General features: G+C 38.9%; 1 protein-coding gene across 3 annotated transcripts in view; it reads right to left on the reverse strand.

Annotated features, from left to right (window-relative positions):
• Window positions 1-20,017, reverse strand: part of LOC131690670 (protein vav) — a 1,592,017-nt gene extending 1,572,000 nt beyond the window's left edge. The window contains exon 1 of one of the 3 annotated variants that reach the window (XR_009305611.1): window positions 19,627-20,017. Coding sequence is in view for 2 of the 3 variants with exons in the window: in XM_058976597.1 (XP_058832580.1) it covers window positions 19,627-19,836 (210 nt within the window). In the remaining variant the exon portion in view is untranslated. The remainder of the gene's footprint in view (window positions 1-19,626) is intronic. The other 2 variants (XM_058976597.1, XM_058976596.1) reach the window with 2 other exon arrangements.
• Window positions 20,018-20,342: the final 325 nt, after the last annotated feature.

Consider the following 20,342-nt stretch of genomic DNA (forward strand, 5'->3'; position numbering starts at 1 on the left):
AAATATTCAATAGCATTTATTTGAAAATAAGTTAATCGGTTCAGCCATCTCAGTGAAATAAGTGTGAGTTTGAATGACACAGGCTTATCTACACACACACATGAACACGCAGACATTCTCCAAAAAAAAGATAACTAGTGTTTTCAGTGGTTAGGCACGAGAGTGAGTCGCGTATCCCACATAGTACGCTAAAGGTTAGGCTTTTGAAGATTTTTAAAGCTTACTATAAAAAAACACGCTGACATTTTCCTATCACGACGATCTGATCCTAATGAACTTAATCATATACGGCGCTCTAAATCTTTATTGAGAGGTGGAGTTTTTGAGTGATTTCATTTCTATTCTTTGTATGAGAAAACCAAAATGGTTCAGCGAGAAAAATGTAGTTGAAAGTGTACTAAATTCACAGTATTAAATACGTCTTGCATTTGAATAACGTGAAAACACGATACTGTGAACTGATTTACGAAAATCGTGACCATGTTCTTGAGATTATGAATAATAAACCTAGTAATCATGATATTATTTGTATTCACGCCAAAACTATACTTGGCGTATTTTGAAATTTAGCTGTGTTACTGTGGTTGTTTCTTGGATATGTTTATTTTTTGTTATGATACTTGTTCAATTGTTTGAAAAGTGTTGTATTCCCCCAAAATCTTGATTTATAGCAAAAAAATCTAATTTTTGGGACTTTCGGTATTAAAAAATTACGTGCGCTGTCATTTTTAGCCGACTTTCGATTTTTTAACATTTCTGGAAAGAATAAATATAGAGCTTTTTAACGGTATACTATATTATGCTGTTTTGTGAGAAATAATGTACGATTTATGGACAACAATATGAAAACTGTCATTTTCTTGAGATCTTTTCGCAAAAAACATGTAAATGGTTTAACATTTTTCCAAACCCACGTCCTAGTTCTAATCACAAATCGAAAGAACAGTTGATTCCGCGACCAACGACATTTTGATTATAAACATCGGACGGGAAATGGCAAAGTTATTTATTTATTCCTAACTTAGGAATTGTTCGAGATAACCGCTGCGGTGCAATGCTTTCCTGGGATGGCCCACCTCACACCCATACACATCTTTTGTAGGGTGGAAGATTTACGAGCAGATATCTTTCGATAATAGTTTTCACTGATGAGAGATGCCTTTAATCTTACTTCACTTCCGCGTATGCCCATCCTTCTCTCTTATAAATCCAATGGCCTCTGCTTCACGAATATATTGCAGGCCTGCTTAAATTCTCTTAGGTCATTAGTCCGCTTGGCGTATTCTGGTAATGCGTTGAACAACTTATAGCCTTTAGAAGATGAAAAAAAGTGTGTTATATTCAATACGTTGCTGAACCAACATCCATTGTAAACAATTGAGCATCAAATGTCGCGGAGTTAGTCTGTCACATCGTAGTAACAGTCCCATCACCTTGTTTTGTAAGATCTACATTCGCTTACGCTGTTTCTTGGATGCTAAAAACAAAATAGAAGCACAGTAATCAAAATGGGGAGCTATTATGGTCTTGTAAACAGTTATCTTTGAGTCAAATGTGAGAAACCTATTAATCCTACAAAGAATGCCAAACTTTCTGGCAGCCTTCCGGATTGTATAGTTCACGTGCTCATTAAAATTTAGTTTTTCGTCCAATATGACCCCATGATATTTGATAGTTGCAACTCGTTCAACTATCTCTCCATCTATTCAACTGTTGCAGTACTTTCATTCATCTGTCGCGTAGTTACAATCATATATTTGGTCTTGGAAATGTTCAGTTTGAGTTTTTTCCACTTCAACCAATCACTTAATCAGCTCAAGGTTCATTAGCCTGATGCACTCATCGAAACTATTACCGATGATAAACAAAACTGTGTCATCGGCAAACAAGTTTATTTCCGCATTTTCCAAAATGTTTCTCATGTCATTAATGTATAGGATAAACAACAGTGGTCCTAGTACACTACCCTGTGGTACACCAAGGTTAATTTCGGCTTCCGATGATGTAGCGCGGTTGTACCTTGTAACTTGCGTACGTCTAAGTAACTGCGAAACCACTCAAGAGCATTTCCTTTTACATCATATTTCTCCAAAACGCAAATCAGTTTACGGCGATCAATTGTTTCAAATGCTCGTTTCAAGTCAACAAAAACTGCCAAGACAACTTTTCCATTCTCAATGGCCTGCTTCCATTTCAACAATAAGAGATTAAGCGCTGTTTCACACGAATGATTTTTCCGAAATCCTGATTGTTCACACAACAGTATACCAGAACTATCTACATAGCCCATCAATTGTTCTTTGACGACCGTTTCTAAAACTTTCTCCTAGTTCGGTAGCATATTTATCGGCCTGTGATCCTCTGCTCGTAATGCATTTGGAGCTTTTGGAACTGGAATTACGACCGTCTTCTTCCATGCTTCCGAAAAAACGCCTTGCCGGAGTGACTCATTATCAACTGTTAACAGTCTATCAGCAATTATGTCAAACGCATCCACCTGCACCCGCTTAGTAACATTGTCCGTTCCCGAACAATTCTTAAGGTCCGAGACAATTTCTTTAAGTTTAAGCATATTGATAGGCTTGAAAACACAAAACTGATTTTCGGTTACCTCGCTTTCCTCCACTAGTCGTCCTGTAGGTGGTGGAATAGCTTCGTGAATCTTTTCAACGCTTTTGATAAAAAAAAACTTAAGTTTTTCTGCTGTAACTTCGTCAGAATACACCTAGTCCGAACCATCAAAAATAACCTTTGTATTTTTATCATCTCCAGGTTTGATAAGAGCTTTTAAACATTTCCAGAGCCTTTTGGAGTCGCCAGCACATTCATCTATTTCTTGCTGAACTGATAGGTTTTTTGCTAAACGAAGCTCACGCACATAGTTGTTGCGGAGGATTTTAAAAGCCTGCCAGTTCTATGAGATTTTTGTTTCTTTAAATAATCTATACGCACTATCTCTTTGGGATTTTATCGATGCCAAACGAGGTCCAAACCATTTATTTGGTCTATTTGGAGGAATTATTTACACGCACTTCGGTTAATTGAGCTACTGCACTTGTCAGAGCGGAACTAAGAACTTGGGCTTTTCCCTCCACTGATGCTATGTCATTCAAAAGCGTTCTGTCGCTTCTGAGAATGCTTTGTAGCTTTTGTCTAGAGTACATTTTCCATGAAACATGTGTGCTATTACGATCTGGCAAGTACAACTTTGGAGAATCAATAAAAGCTACTCCGATTGTCTCATGGTCAGTGATTTTCCACTCCTCTAAAATTTTAGCTTCGCACTCCTCAATATTGGAGAAAACCAAGTCAATCAAACTGCTGCTCCTGAGGCAAACACGGGTATCTTCCGAAACTTTTTGCTTCATTCCTACGGCATCTACTATTGTTTTCAGTTCTCGAGAATAACCACGTTCACCCCACTGGATATTTAAATCTCCACCAATTTATTTTCTCCTCCGAAATAATTTCCTGTAACCAATCTTCAAACGCTTCCAGGAAATCTCGGTGGCTTCCACTTGATGAATGGTAAACTCCTCCATAGATACCCGGTAGAATGCTTAATTTCTACTGCCAAAAACCAAATATCCAAATAACCACGTTCACCCCACTGGATATTTAAATCTCCACCAATTTATTTTCTCCTCCGAAATAATTTCCTGTAACCAATCTTCAAACGCTTCCAGGAAATCTCGGTGGCTTCCACTTGATGAATGGTAAACTCCTCCATAGATACCCGGTAGAATGCTTAATTTCTACTGCCAAAAACCAAATATCGCCGACCGTTTAGTTGGAAATTATTTCAAATTCTACACAATCAACTATGTACATCAAAACCCATCCAGTATGCACCGATCTGGAAAAACAACTCACCAATGTATACCCTGAGATAGAAAACTCATCCATATCTCGGGTTTGAGTCAAATGGGTCTCTATCAATACTACTAGCTTTGGTTTCACACGGCCAATAAGAAGCTTTTGCTCATCAAAGTGTGAGGGAACCACAGCAATGTTCAAAAATAAAATTTCATAGTGTTGCTCTAATTGCTATGTAGAGAAATCAACTCGCTCAGTTCGTCGCTGGCGCTGGGCATTGGTTGCTCCATGCGGTATGGTTTATATCAATAATTAATTTCTGTTCACTTCTAACTTTCTGGCAGTTTGCGCATTTATGTTCTCCAGATTTACAGTCTTTCACCGGATGATTGCCACTACAAATTGGACATGTCCCAAACAACCAGAAATCGCATAAAGGAGCATGGAATACATCGTACAAAGAACTGGTTAAAATCATTATCGTATATCTGTATGGGTCATGTATGTCTTTTTTCGCATATAATGATATTATATGAACTTATTGCGATTAATATCACAGAATCGCATAACCATGCAGATGAATTCATGTTATGTATGCTGAAACTCGTCAGAATTCCTTAAACTGATCAATATACGTGAGTTCCAAAAGTTTCCTTTATCACACTGTATTGTGTAGGTAATACGTCGTACAAACTGATAGCTTATAACAATAAAAATAGTCGCTTGAAGTCGGATTATATGTTGCATCATTGTAGCAATGTGTAAATAAATTCAACCATTCCTAAAGTTTTCACATTTGTAGCATAAAGTGAGACATATAAAATAATGTGTGAATTCAATAATAAACGATTTATAAATGTTAATGAACACCGGGTTATTATTCAAAATAGCAGCCATTATTTATTAGCCATTATTATTTATTTATATTCAACATTGCAAGATTATTTACAAGGCAAACATTTGCAGCTGACAGGACGAATCTTGCTGCTGACATTCGGTACTAGTCCACGAAGTTCCACACCACTCAAACCGCAGTGAAATCTACTGTAGGAATCCTCAACTCCCACTAGAATTGGAGTCTGCCGAGTAATGCTCGTACCATTATGAGGACCCTTAGAAACATACGCATAGTAGTAATGTTGTGAAATGGACAAATTGGCACCAGGGATTTGAAAACTACTAAAGCATTGGAACAGTTTGATCGACCTTTATCAATATCGTCGACTATTAACATTGACGGTTCACCAGTTTACAAAAGTAGTACTAAAAACTTTTGGCCAATTCTCTTCAAGGCACACGAGTTTCCTATAATAGGAATATATTGTGGAACCAGCAAACCTAAAAGTGCTACTGATTTTCTAAATCCATTTATAGATGAGCTAATACTTTTTTTAGAGCATGGGTTGGTGATTAATGGTAATCATGTTACAGTCAGAATACGTTGTTTTATTTGTGACTCTCTTGATCGTTCTTTCATCGAAGGTGTGATAAATTTTAACGGTAAACATGGTTGTCTAAAATCCACGACAAAAGGTATAAACGGTCATATGGCTACTATGTTCAATTCGCAGTTTTCGTTTGCATCATTCATTCAAACAGCCGGGCTGTTCAATCATTTTCCATTCATTTTCGATTTCATTGACCCTGTGAATATCTCTGTACAGAGCCGTAGCAATGCTGTTTTGCGTGAGGGGGCAATTTTTTTTTCGATTAAATTTCTTGTATATTTAAAAAACCAGCATTATATGCGCATAAAACAATCTAAATAGCAATTTGAGGTACCATATGCCTGCGCATGTACGCGCGAACGCCACTCACTGATAGCGTTTTCGAGTGATCACTAGCGGTTTCTGATTCATTTCTGAGCAGGTTTTCAACAGCTATTATCAGCGAAATCCACTTTCAGAGTGATCTAACGGACAATTTCTTCACTTGGATGAAAACCGGTTTTCGTTGAAAACCACCGCAGATTGTCACAGGGCAAAACAGTTTATTTCGAACAATCCAGAAGCGACACGTGGTTCGACCGTCATCCTATCCAATATACCACAAAGTCCCTCAAAATCGTAGATTCGATTTACAATCTAACGAATAGGACCAACGAAAGATCGGACGCGATGTCGGAGAAAACCATAACCCACTGGTGAATTGGCGAACAAACGTCTTGCGGAATATTTAGTTCAGAAGAGTCGCATAGGAGAAAGCAAAAAATATATAACATATCCACGTAGGAAACCACTTACTTGATATTGAAAAAAGATTTCTCAACACAGAGCCGTAGCAACCTAAGGGGCAAGAGGGGGCTTTGCCCCCCCACGCGTTTTGCGCCGAGCGAAATTATAGATTAATCAAATAAAAAGCAAGAGGACTATTTGTATATTGTATTCTGGGTTAAATAGTATCGACCCGAAATTTCATTGCCGCAAATGGCCGCGCTTCATGAAACACCGCGCCTAGACGATCTGTCATAATATAGCAAATTGCACAATGAAGGGCCGAATGAGAACACAAATTCTTCAAAAATTAGATGCAGTCTTGTCGATGTACGGTTGCTCCAACTGGTGTGGATGGGCACCATGCACAGCTAGCCACTTCCACTCTGCACAGTGTTTTAAAACGTCGTTTTCGTGCTCAAAATTAATAGCGTCTAAACTCTTTAACTTTAGAAGTATAGATTGTTCGGAGAAGTTTTTGCCCTTATGATTGCGCATCTCCAGAAGTATATCGTTTAGTTAATTCACCTAAAAGTAATATAATGGAACGTTATTTCGGAGCTTAAGCCAAATGTCGGTGTGGCGAATCCCGAGGAGCTGCCGGAATCCGATATACTGATATGATTCGCCTCGAATCGTGTGCCGAATCATCTCACCATCGTCGATCTCGCAGTCTCCAGTCTCGACCAATCGCCCTGATAGTAGCGGAGCAGATCGGCATTTCTCTAGGTCAAACGCTATGCTGATATCGCCACCAATTCTTTCGGCTAGTTTGATGACTACACCCAGTCGTTCTGTCGAGTCAGCATAGATCTTGATGTCGTCCACGTAGAAAGTATGGGACGTCTCTTCCGGTGAGCTTTCTTTATACCTTATCTGATAGTCATTGAGGTGTCCTACTGTGCGGGATAAAAGAATCGTCTTGGAAGGTCCCCCTTAAGACGCGAAGCATTCTAGACCGCAACACGTCTTTTCCACTTCTGAGCTGAGCAGTTTTATCGTTCCTCTCTCCATCACCTGCCGTAGGAACCTTAGACTACAGGATCAGCTTTATACATCTTTAATACCTTGATGAGGAGCGAGTGCGATATGGAGTTGTATGTCTTCTTGTAATCGGTATACTAATGTTTCGTTGGTTACACACTACTTCTCCAACAACATCGCAGACCTCTTCTCCATTCTCGATTGGCTAAATTTTCTGGACCCCGAAGATGTTGATACAGCAGTTCAAACATTTTCCAACGTTTTGGGTTATGTTATTGACAGACACGTCCCGAAATTCATCATCAACAAATTGGCCATCCTTGGCAAACGAGCACGATGCGACGGCTGAAGTCCATTAGGAGAGCTGCTCTACGGAGGTTGACCAAGTATCGCACAATTCCACTCAGAAACTATTACGTCAGTCTCAACCATGCTTATAAACGAGCTAGCCAGGATTGTTTCTTTCGATATCAGCAAAACATTCAGCGTATTCTCAAGTTGCACCCAAAACGTTTCTGGAAATTTGTGAGTGAGCAGCGCAAGGAATCCGGACTGCCGTCGTCTATGACTTTCAACGGCCGCACAGCTATCACATCCCAAGATATGTGCAGAATTTTTTCGGAGAAATTCGCGAATGTGTTCACATATGAGGCCTTAACAGTTGATCAAATTGAACTCGCTGTTAGTCAAGTTCCGGTTGTGAGCCAAACTCTAAGCGCTATTGATGTCAATGAAAGATGAATACCAGAGCTTGTTCTCGGTTAAAATCGTCTTTCAATCCGGGACCCGATGGTTTCCCTTCAGTACTTTAAAAAAGGCACATCGACGTTTTAGCACTTCCCCTTCTTCGCATCTTTAGAGCATCTATTGCCATTAGACAATCCATGAGGCATTTCTGATCAGATGATTTTTTCTTCTGACGTAACTCGGGTGGGTGCGATGTCTGACAAAATCGCCGATTTGATCCAACATCAAACGAATCGGGCTAACGAAGTATGGTCGTCGGACGGGTTTTTCTGTTCGCTGGAGAAAACTTGTTGACAAAATCACTCGCTGAATTGTCAATCAAACGTCGTGGTGGATTGCCTAATTGGCATCTTTCCATCCTGCTGGAAGTCCGCGAACATGTTCCCAGTCCATAAAAAGGGTAATAAGCGAGACGTCGATAATTACCGGGGAATTACTTCATTGAGTGCTGTCTCGAAGTTGTTCGAGAGTTGGTGATTATGGAACCTCTTCAGGCTCACTGCAGGCAGTACCTAAGTGACGATCAACATGGCTTCATGTCTGGCCGTTCGACAACGACTAACCTGCTTTGCCTAACATCATACATAACAGAGAGTATGGAACGTCGCGCTCAAACCGATGTTATCTATACAGACCTATCTGCCGCTTTTGACAAAGTGAACTATGAAATAACAATCGCTAAAATGGAGAGATTTGGAATTAACGATAGTCTGTTGCAATTGTTTCGATCCTACCTTTTAGGTCGAGAAATAGTGGTTGTCATTGGAGATTATCAGGCACCCACATTTATTTCTACGTCAGGAGTACCCCAGGGAAGTCACTTGGAACCGCTGATGTTTCTGCTTTACTTCAACGACGTTCATCTAGTTCTGAAGATTCCACGCCTGTCCTTCGCAGACGATGTCAAGATGTTTCTTCTCATCAGCTCTACTGAAGATTGCAGATTACTCCAACCACAGTATGAAACCTTCGCTGACTGGTGTAACACGAACCGTATGTGTGTAAATCCAAAAAAGTGCTAGGTGACATCGTTCTCACGAAAAAAGACCCGATTTGTTTAAACTACTGTCTACCTGATACTGAAATTGAACGCGTTAGTCAGGTGAAGGATCTAGGAGTGTCTAGGAGACTCGCAACTTGCGTTTAAACAGCACGTCTCTTATACAGTTAGCAAAGCATATCGAATGCTGGGATGCATCTTCAGGATAGCGAAAAATTTTACTGACATGTATTGTCTCAAAGCGCTGTACTGCTCTTTGTCGTACTCAATCCTGAAGTACTGCTGCGAAGTTTGGAGCCCAAACTATAACAACGGTATTGAGAGAATTGAGTCCGTGCAACGACGCTTTTTACGTTTTGCGCTTCGTAGTTTACCGTAGAGAGATCCCGTCCGTCTGCCAAGTTACGAAAGCCGGTGCCAGCTGATTAGTTTGGAACCCCTGATTGTTCAATGGAATACAGCAAGGGCTTTGTTTGATGCTGATACTTTGTGAGGTCATCTGGATTGCTCAGCCACCTTGGAAAAAATTAACATAAATGTTGCACCTCGAACAACGCGTAACAACCTCATGCTCCGATTGCCATTTCAACGCACTAATTATGCACGGGGCCATTACGGGCCTACAAAGGATCGTCAACCGAGTCTCATCAGCTTTCGACTTTAATTTGCCTCGCCCAACGCCAATGATTTTACCTAGCCTCAACGGACCCGTAATGTCGGCTGATTCCTTCATTGTTGATTTTTTCACTGTATTGTTATTATTTTTATCAAAGTTTGTAACGATTTGACTGTTAGCAATAAGTTTAGCATTAAGACATCATTGTGGCTTTGAGTTGCCTGTTGGTGTATATATGATAAATACAAATACAAATACAAACAATGATTGCATGGAGGATAACTTGATCTTTTCAGTCTTGTGTATTTTTTTACACCCTTCTGCTCCTCTGGTCCTTCTGGTGCTATTCTTCTCATAGTGGGCTGTATGTAGTGATGAAGGTGCTCATGATCTTGTGCAGACTTCTTAGACAGGTAATTAGTATGTCCTTGGGGATGAGAATTGTGGTACCACGGGTGATGAAATCCGGCGATAAATGGGGTTCGCGTAACGCCCAATTTCTAAGATACTGTGTACCCTCGCATACATCATTGGTTTCGACGGAGACAGCTAACATCTCGTCGATTTCTTCGCCTGGTCATTTCTCCACGCACCTAAACCACTGTTGTCCTTCGCGATATTGTACGGGGACCTCCCAAATACTGATTCAAAGCTATAACATCGCTGATATCCGGTAGACCTTCGCTGAAATTGGGCTTCTTGTGGCTGATTTGGTCATAGAAGTGTAACGCCTTAGCCATTTCGATAAAACACTCCATTACTGAATTAGTGTGTTGTGTTTTTTCGTCAGCTGGCGAGCTCCTAGTATGCGAAGCTCAGTATGTGAAATGATAGCGGCAGAGTTGTTCCAGATCCGACTCTCCAATCTCCGCTACCGTAAACATCTTACGGTTGCCACTGTAGTAAGTTCTGCACAAATTCCAGGTGAATTGGGAGCACGTTACCATTCATGACCTGAAGTTCACAGGTTAACTTAAAAGAATACTTCAGCTTCGGGATCCTGGGGCGTGACATTGGATCCGTGTCGCGACATTGCGCAATTGCTTCATCCACATTAAACACCAAATCGTCTTGAGTACTGTGGTTCTAAATATTAAAAATATTTTTTCTTCCAGTCCCTTGCTTTAAATATACGTTAAGTTTAATAAAAAAAATTGCCCCCTCACGCAAAACAGGATTGCTACGGCTCTGTAAAAATTGCCAAAGAATACATCGATGAAATCCGCGCAAAGAATGAGAAATTCAACAATTTGAAGAGGCCGGAAGATAAAAAAATCAAGACTGTAATACTGACAGAGCTGTATAAGGTGCGCCAAGGAATGGAAAACGTGTACAATCTTTTTGCAACTATCGAAACTTTTCCGTCCGGAACGGCAGTATGCGAATCATCATTTTCGGCATTGACACGGATCATGCGACCTCAACGTGTTAACGTGTCCACTGATAGATTAAACAATTTATCGTTTCTGGCATTCGAACACAAACGACTAGATTTTTTAAACGTGTACGAATTTCTTTTAAGATTCAACGCACAAAAGCATCGTAAGGTGCAATTATATTAACCCTCCGTCGCGCAAATGGCTCACCGAACGAGCAGCCGCTGGTGTCCTAAAACGATTTCGCTAGATTTTGAGAGCGGCGTGCACTCAGTGCACTAGCACGAGAGACGGAAGGTTAAAAAATGATGGAATATAATTGTTCAACATAAAAATAAAGTGAACGCAGTAGTATAAACTATACAAATAAATCTCTATTGCTTTTTATTTGATTTTTTTTCTTTCTAATATCGATTTCATATATGAGAAAAATGCTAGGTGCGGCGGAAAAATGCTTGGGGGGGCAAAGCCCCCTCTTGCCCCTTAGGTTGCTACGGCTCTGTCTCTGTACTGGGATATTGACTAGATTTTTCCAGCAAAACTATTCTGAACATACTTCTTACTGTTCATGTAAGCTTTAAAACACAAGATATGTCAACATTTAACCTAAGCTGGCCTCTACAGAGCAGATGACAACTTTGGTTGGTGGATGAAAAAGCATCAATTTGAAATGAATACGTATGGTTTGGTTATGAAAACCCCAATTTACGCAATTTTCCTCCTTAGGGTGAAATCTAGCATATGAAAAACCTGTCAACTTGAAAGTGAATGACATAGCGTATGTTGAAATTGGTCACGAAATTTTCAACAAATTATGCTTATGTTTAGAAATTCACTTTATGACGGTAGTCGATCTCTTACATACATATTCTCTAGAAGCCAATGTTTGTTAATTGATTTGAATTTTTGTAGTGAACCGCATTAAATGCGTTTATCTCGAAATCATGTATTTAATCCGAATATCAAGCACAGATCTTGATCCGATTCATTTAATGCAAATTTTACAAGGAATGGTCATAGATGTATACTACCCATGATTGCATATTTGTTCCGTTTTCTATGGGATTTCCTATCTTTATGGGACTGACTTGCGATCATAGGCAATATAAGTCATAAAGAATTTTATAAATCTTGTGAAATGAAACAGGCCGCGGATTTGAAGTTCAAAGATGATGTCGTGCAGGGGTCGACGCGAGCCGCCATTTTGAATTTTGGAATGATAAAAAAATCAACCAATTCAGAAATTATACACTGAAAATATAAATTCGTAAATGGAAAAAATGATCGTGCAATGCACGATTTCATTCGTCATTTTCTGCATCGAAGTATTTTCGTGCATTGTAAATAGTAGATTTCGGTCATTTCATTCACAAATTTTCATTTTTTTTTGCATTTTGCATATTAAGTGTACATTGTACGATATCGAAATTATTTTTCGTGAATGAAACGAAATGGTGTTATTTAAAAAAAGGTTTGTGTGTATTACTAACAATTTCGTTGTTTGCACGAATTTATTTTCGTTCATCTTAGAAAAGTTATCGTGTTCAATTATAAGTAATTTCTTTTTATTCGATCTTTTAAGATCGATATTTGTATACCAATTTTTTTTAATTAAAGGGATCGAGCTGGCAAAATGAATTTTATTTCAAACACCACTAAAATTTTCATTTTTTTTATGAAAATTAGTTTCACTCTTGGAGCAGCTATTCAATTCGATATTTTACGAAAATTTTCTGCACAAAGCAAATTCTTAGCGATTTATGCATATATTCATTCAGTGACATAACGTGAAGGCACATAATTCCGCGCACCTAAGGCATGAGTAAAGCTAAATTCGTTATGAAAAATCAATCCAAATTGTTAGAGTTATGCAATAAGTCCCACTGGCTAGCAATTTTATTATGTTACTATGGAAAATTATAACAACAGGAGAATTTAAACAGAATTACACAAAATTACAAAAATGAAAGATGTGCTGTTGCACCAAATTCCGCGCATCATATATTGCACTGATTGAAATTCCGCGCACAGGTGCTTCAAATTCCGTGCAGAACATTATTTAGTAGGATTCCAACAAAAGTGGAACCTCATCTAAATCTATAGAATTTTTATTAACGTATTGTAGAATACGAAAAACTACCAGAATAGAATTTTTACTCAATTTTAGGGTATCATTTGAATAAGGTTTACTTAGGTAACTGCGGTGAATATAATTTCCATTGAACCACGGTAAAGAATCTATCCTTTGAATTGTTTCTTTTTGATATGTGTTCGAATTGTGGATTAATTCATTACATTTACATCATCAGTTTTAGATTGGATTGGTTTTTACACTGCAGTTCCCTTTCTTTCTGTTCTTCGTCAAAAGTTTTTTTACTTGCTCGTTTTTATCTGTTCTGTAGCTTTTTATTCAATCTCACTTCTCTTTTTTCTTTGTAAATTTATTTCAACATTTTTTTCTTCCTTGTAACCTCATCGAAATATTGCTGATAGACTAGTCGCAATAAACGATAATTATCCTTTCATATTGTATTGGAATTTACGTTTGCTGGTTTGTGACAAGTTTTATCAAAGGATTTTGCGATGTTACCGGTTCAGCAGGTTCGGTAATCAAATTTCTTCCAGTAACCGTTGGAAGCAGAAGTTTTGGGAGATTCGTACTAAACCAAAAACATAAGAGAGTATGGGTCAGGTACATGTACTCTTTTATCTCCCTGTTTTAGTTCGAATCTTTCATAACTCCGACTCAATGTTTGAAGACAGGTTTGATACTCTTCCAGATATGTTTGAATGTCGCTGAAAGAAACCTTTTATCCATTACCTTCCCGGAGTTTTCGCAGCTCTTTAGATGAAATGGTTGGTGTTAAGCCAGACTGGACTATGTGACAAAATATTGATTTCGAGAAAAACGAGTTTAAATTTTGAATACGTTATACTTTACTTTTTGCCATGATTCTTGTTTATGGTTACATATTTCAAATCTGGCAAAAGTTGAATGTAGCTGAAGAAATTCTTTATCCAGTATTTTCATTATCTCATTTTTTGAAGTTTTGCGACCTAGTCCGGTCTGACTTAACACCGACCAAATGTCCTTGCCGGACCATAAGCAATGGTTTTTGACGTTTTCTAGAGTGTATTATATGTTTTTCTTGTCGGCTGAAACTACAATTTTTATGAGCGGAATTGGGTTCGCCTAAATTTAGTGCACCTTTTTCCGCGCACTGTAATTTCACTGATAATACCCTAGATAATACCTATTTATAAATGTGCTGGCCATTTTGGTCTTCTGAATTGTAATTCAACACACTCTTTTTATTTTGTTTAAAAGTTTGAAAATGAAAATCAACCGTTTCGCTTCAAATTAGTTATACTGTCTACATTATGGTCTTAACGCAATCGCTTAGGAAATATGCAAACATGGCGGCCACAAGGACGAGCGATCTATTTTATTATTTTGCAGGTAGATGAGCCACCAGAAAAAAAAATATTTTTTTCTCCGTCGGTATGGATAAACATAAGCAGCATATGTGTATGCCATGTTCAATTATTTTAACAAGCCTGCTTCTGCAATTTGGCAAATAGCTCAGAGTGCGCGGAATTCTAAACTGCGCGGAATTATGTGCCTTCATGGTATTTGACAAAAAAATTTCATTATTCCACAAAAAATCTCAAACTTCAATATAGGTATTTTTGCGCTTTAATGCGACCGCATTTCATACGGATGCGTTTATGACTTCATTGTACAACAAGTGAACCGATGAATCGAGAATTTCCCGCGCCATTTCCTTTTCCGCTATACCAGTGTCATATCAACCTCAATCCATACGATACATCAGCTTCCATCAACGTTAATGTCCGTCAACGCCACGTCATCGTTCCATCAAGTTAAGTTGAATGCATCTCTCGTTCACTCTTTCCGTACGTCAAAGCATTCCGTGCTGTTGATATTGTATGTGAATACCTCCATTTAACTGCATATAACTAATTTTGACGTTCCCTGACGTGCTGTACCGGTGACGAAAGCCAGACGTATTGTGCAATTCGATCTTCAAACAGCCGCGGCTTGGACTTTGTACATAAAATATCCGAATAAATTCATTTGCAGCATTCTTGGTCTACCAACGAAGAACGAAATGCGAGACGGGACGAGAGCGCTGGCGACTGCAAGAGTGCGAGTGCAGGCGAACGCCTTTAAGAGTGCGTGTGGATACGAGTGGGTTAAAGAGCGCCAGTGGCTACGAGTGGGAGTGCGGACGAGTGGGAGCATGGGCGAGTGGGAGCTTAGGCGAGTGAGAGCATGGACGAGTGGTAGCAGCAGTAGGAGTGAGCGCCAGTGGGTGGGTGCGAACGAAAGAATGGGTTTCAATATGTGCAATTTGAGTGGCTTTTGGCCGACTAGAACTCGCAGAAATTCTACCCGGCTGGGGAGCGAACGAAAGAAAAGCATGTATGGAGAACACTCGGATACGAGTGTTGGGCGCAATGAGAACACGCGAATGAGAAATATAAGAGTTATTTTTACGAGTTCAGCAACACTGCTTTGATATACAATGTTTGTGACGAGCTCAAAATGACAGTTTTAAATACAGGCGAAGCAACACGTATTCCCAGACCACCCGCATGACCAAGTGCATTAGATCTATCTCTATGCTCGACATCACTTCGATTAGATTGCACGTGGAAGGTTGTACCTGATCCTCACGGTAGCGATCATTTGCCAGTCGTTATTTCAATTAACAGTGAATTAGGTCTCACGAATTCAATCAATGTCCCTTATGACTTGACACGAAATATTTATTGGAAAAAATACCAATCTTTAATTTCCACCTCTCTTGTTTCGACGGAAGAGCTACCCAAACGAAATGCAATCCTGGCATGATAATGAACAGCCGGCCTCCTAATCCCTGGTGGGACAAAGAGTGCTCGGATGCATATGAAGCTAAACAATTTGCTTACAAAGAAATTATGAAACGGAAAGGGTGTACACGTGCAAACTTTGAGAATTATTCGATTTTACAAAACAAATTTGACAGTCTCCGTCGTGCCAAAAAGTCTAGTTATTGGAGACGTTTCGTTGATGGCTTGTCAAGAGAAACATCAATGAGTACTTTTTGGAACACAGCCAGAAGAATGAGGAATCGAAACGTAACTAATGAAAACGAAGATTTTTCGAATCGCTGGATATTTAATTTTGCCAAGAAAGTTTGTCCATATTCTGCTCCTGCGCAGAAAATCATTCGCGATGCTCCCACAAGTAACGATTCCATAGATTCGCCTTTGACAATGATGGAATTTTCAATTGCACTCTTCTCATGCAACAATAATGCTCCGGGTCCAGACAGAATTAAATTCAACTTGGTGAAGAATCTGCCTGACCTAGCAAAAAGACGCTTGTTAAATTTATTCAATAAGCTTCTTGAGCAGAACATAGTCCCGCAGGACTGGGGACAAGTGAGAGTTATCGCAATTCCAAAACCGGGAAAACCAGCCTCCGACCATAACTCGTATCGACCGATTGCAATGCTATACTGCATCAGGAAATTGTTGGAAAAAATTATCCTACGAGGTCTCGACAATTGCCCCCCCATAGGTATTATGCCAAATGTCCCTTAACCCCCAATAGGTATTATGCCAAATGTCCATTATGCCAAACGTCCATTATGCCAAATGTCGCTACCTTTCAATAAGCATTATGCTAAATGTCGATTATGCAAAACGTCCATTATACCATATGGAGTACACCTCCGCGAAACCCTAGAATTAGTTAACATAGATAATATGAATGAAAATAACCTCCAGAATATAACGGTCAATTTAAAATGTATCATTGTAATACACACCCACTTGACATACAACACTCATTAGTGTGGATCAGAGAAGAAGAGGGAAAAGGGAAATTGATGATCAAGGAAAGGAAATAAAAGGAAATTGGGTAAGGGATAGGAAAAGTGGAGGTCTGCTACCGGTCCAACGCCAGTTTGAGGTTCTTTTCCACTTTGACCACCAAGACGTTAAGATCGGTGAAAAGTTTTAGAAGAAGTTTATACCAGAAGAATTAGTTAAAAGAGTGAAAAGTTACTCTTGCAGCAATTAAGTTGAAGAGAAGAAATTGATCGAGCGAATGATTGAATAGAATCAGGTATGGAACCTTCAATGGACCCGGTAGCAATTATCTAAAGTGACCCCTTTTCCTAATCCCACGCGCAGGACCCATTGGGATTATTTTATTGATTCGCTGCCTGCCACGTTTGGCTGACGCTGAATGTAGCATTGTTGTCGAAGGTGCAAAGGTCCAACCATTGTTCGAGACGCCTGTTGATCGTAACCGATACGTGCTACCAGGTCCTAGTTCTGCCTCCACCAGCTGTTTGTTCGCAGCTCTCCGCTTTATGCGCTCAACCTTCAGAATTGGAACATCCGCAATCAAGGTCCGCTACAGCTCATCGTCCTTGAGCTCCAGAGGGGCATTCCGAACGAAGGAAATCGTCTCCTTCAGATAAAACTTGTCAATGTTCGCGTTACAATGAAAATGTTCACATAAAATGCGAGCGTGTATTTTTGCGCGCTTCATTATTATTTAATTTTCCAATGATTGCAACACAATATCTGTGATAAGGCGATGGCCTCATAAGCCATTATATGTACGAGTTCTAATCAGAAGCGATATTTAGTTACTAAATATGAGTGTAGCACTAGCCTTACAAATGGTACCAAGGTCTGTACGCTAAGAATCGGCTTCTAAGTCCTACGAAACGGAAGATTATGTTCCGCAACGAATTGTAGTACCAAGTTTCTATTAGTTAAGCGTAAAGGCAGAAAATGAAAGACTAAGATTTGGTTGCTGAAACGACTATAATTTATAATAAAATATGCATGTTATCAATAAACTAAGAAACTCGTGAGAAATTTTGAAAAGGTAGATTGGCTAAAACTCGCTCAAATCCATCCCTACAGTCTATTTAATTATATTGGCGCGCCATTTTCAAAACAAACAAAAAACTGGACAAGAAATGTCAAAATCCCAATGTTTTATTTATTACAAACAAACCATGATCATGATGACTGTTTATTGTTATGCAAAGCATCCCACTTGTAATGGTAATTCATACGACAGTGTTCAATTTTACTATTATGCCTAATGCATGGTAAAACATTCAATGCATGGTAAAGTGTTCAATTTTACTACAGAGAACAGACATATAAGCTAGAACAAACTTTCCCGAAAAACCTGTGTAAACATTTTAATGAAAATACGTTGAAAATCACCATCGTACAGTCTTGATTCGCTGGTTGGACACTTTTTAACTGAACCGCTTTTTAGTTGGACCTCCGCTAGTTGGACCATTGTCCAACTAAAAAGCATCTGAACGTCAAAATCTCGTGTCAAATTTATTTTGACAATCAATCTGACAGTATTTAGAGATATGCACAGATGCATTTACACTGCCAACATCTCCTTTGGATAGTTTTTAACATTTGTTGGTCAGTCGGTCAAACTAGCGAATAAAATTCGTTAGTTGGACAAGGCTGTGGCCCAACCAGCGAATCACGACTGTATACAGGTTCGCATGCGTGAATCACCATTGTATCCAAGTTTGCACACAAGTCCCGTATCGCGATTGCTGGCCGATCAAAGCGCTAACCAGTGGCAAGTTGCTACTTGTCATTTCAAAGCGACAGTTTTATTTCTTACACAAGTTGAAAACTTGACTTGTATGTCAGTTCTCAGTGATTTTACTATTATGCCTAATGCATGGTAAAATATTCCATTCTTCTGGTTTAGTTACAATAAACAGTTCCAGGCCAAGATAACTATGCATATTGTTACACCGAGCATCCCATTTGTAATGGTCAAGCTTACAATAGAATATTCAATAGTATTATTATGGTCCAAAGCTCTTGTATAGTGATCTTAAACCACCGAGAACTGACAGACAAGTAAAGTTTTCAACTTGTGTAAGAAATAAAACTGTCGTTTTGAAACGACAACAGCAAGTAGCAACTTGCCACTGGCCGGTGCTTCGATCGGCCAGCAATAGCTATACGGGACTTGTGTGCAAACTTGGATAAAATGGTAACTACAAAGGCCTTAGTAGAAAGGTACGCAAAGAGTGTGCAGAGAGTGAAGCCAAAAAAGTCTACCTATCGAGCAAAATTAGAATCCAGCTTTGCTGTAAAGATGTCAGAAATTGATTTCAATTGTGCTCGATAGGTAGACTTTTTGACTTCACTCTTTGCGCAACTGTTCTCTATAAACTGTGGTTGACTCACGCATGTGAACCTGTATGCGATGGTAATTTTCAACGTATTTTCATTTAAATGTTTACACAGGTTTTTCGGGAAAGTTTGTTCCAGCTTATATGTCTGTTCTCTGTGCTTAAACATGGATTTAGTCAAAGTGACCTAATGCTATAGTCGGTTAAGAACCTTGACCTGAAGCAATGTTAATATAACAACAGGTTACCGTGTACAATAGTTGACAATTACAAAATTACTATACTCACGAAGTTAATTGTTTATTATTATTAATCGTACGATAGCCTGCCAGTTTAGTACTATAAATCAAGTCAAGGAATAATATCTGGAAGTTATACATGGGAAGAAAATCGAATTATCCTCATCATATGGTAAATGTTACCATACATTTTTTCTTAGTCCTGCTTAATGCTTAAACTCGGAGTTCTGCATTGTTAACGGCTTGGCCTGGCAAAATGTTTGCAAATGTAACCAACAGGGTGTCACGAGCCAATTAAATTGCAATTACGAATTTGCTTGATATTATATTGTACATTCGGTAGACGTTAATGAATAATTTCCTTGTCAAATATTCGACCAAGTGTACTACCGTATTTAAAACATCAAAGGTATACCTACATGGGCCATTTGTGGTTTCCTATTGAAATCTTTCATGTCAAATACGCTGGGATCTAAAAAAATGAGTAAATTACACAGTAACACTCCATCACGTAAAATTGCGGCCAAAGTTTTTATATCAGATTCAGGCTGGTTGGCTTTATGATCCACTGGAATTACTTTGCAACGTGTAAGCCAGGCAGCGCATTCGCGCCATAATTCTTCTGCCATTTATAACTTTTTTTTCGTAAAAATCGGACACCTGAAATTCAGAACAACTATTGACTTGCACGATTTTCAACCAAAGGTTTGAAGCAGAAATTATGCTTGTACAGAGTTGGGTGAGGACTGGCGAAGGCAACAAGCAAAAACCATCAGACGATTTATATTATTATTGCTTTTGACGTTTGAGTTAGAGTTACTACACGCTCATTCAGAACTACTCAAAATTTGAGTTCGGAGTACTCAATTTCAAAAGTCATAGCAATATGTCAAAAAATAGTTTTAATTTGAGTAGAACTAACTCATCTCTTGAGTAATCATTAAATTTTCAAAGTTCTGAGTGAAAAAACTACTTGTTCTCAAAAAAGTGCAGAGTCAGACGTCGACTTAAACTTAAACAAGAGCTGATCGTTCATAAAACTAGAAGGTAGGTTTCATTGAATTCTCTTGTTTCCAAATCTAACTTCCAGTTTTTTGCAGTTTCTGCAATTTCTTCAAGATGCCGATCGCCATGA

Source organism: Topomyia yanbarensis, chromosome 3 (assembly GCF_030247195.1).
Source record: "Topomyia yanbarensis strain Yona2022 chromosome 3, ASM3024719v1, whole genome shotgun sequence".
Lineage (NCBI taxonomy): Eukaryota > Metazoa > Arthropoda > Insecta > Diptera > Culicidae > Topomyia > Topomyia yanbarensis.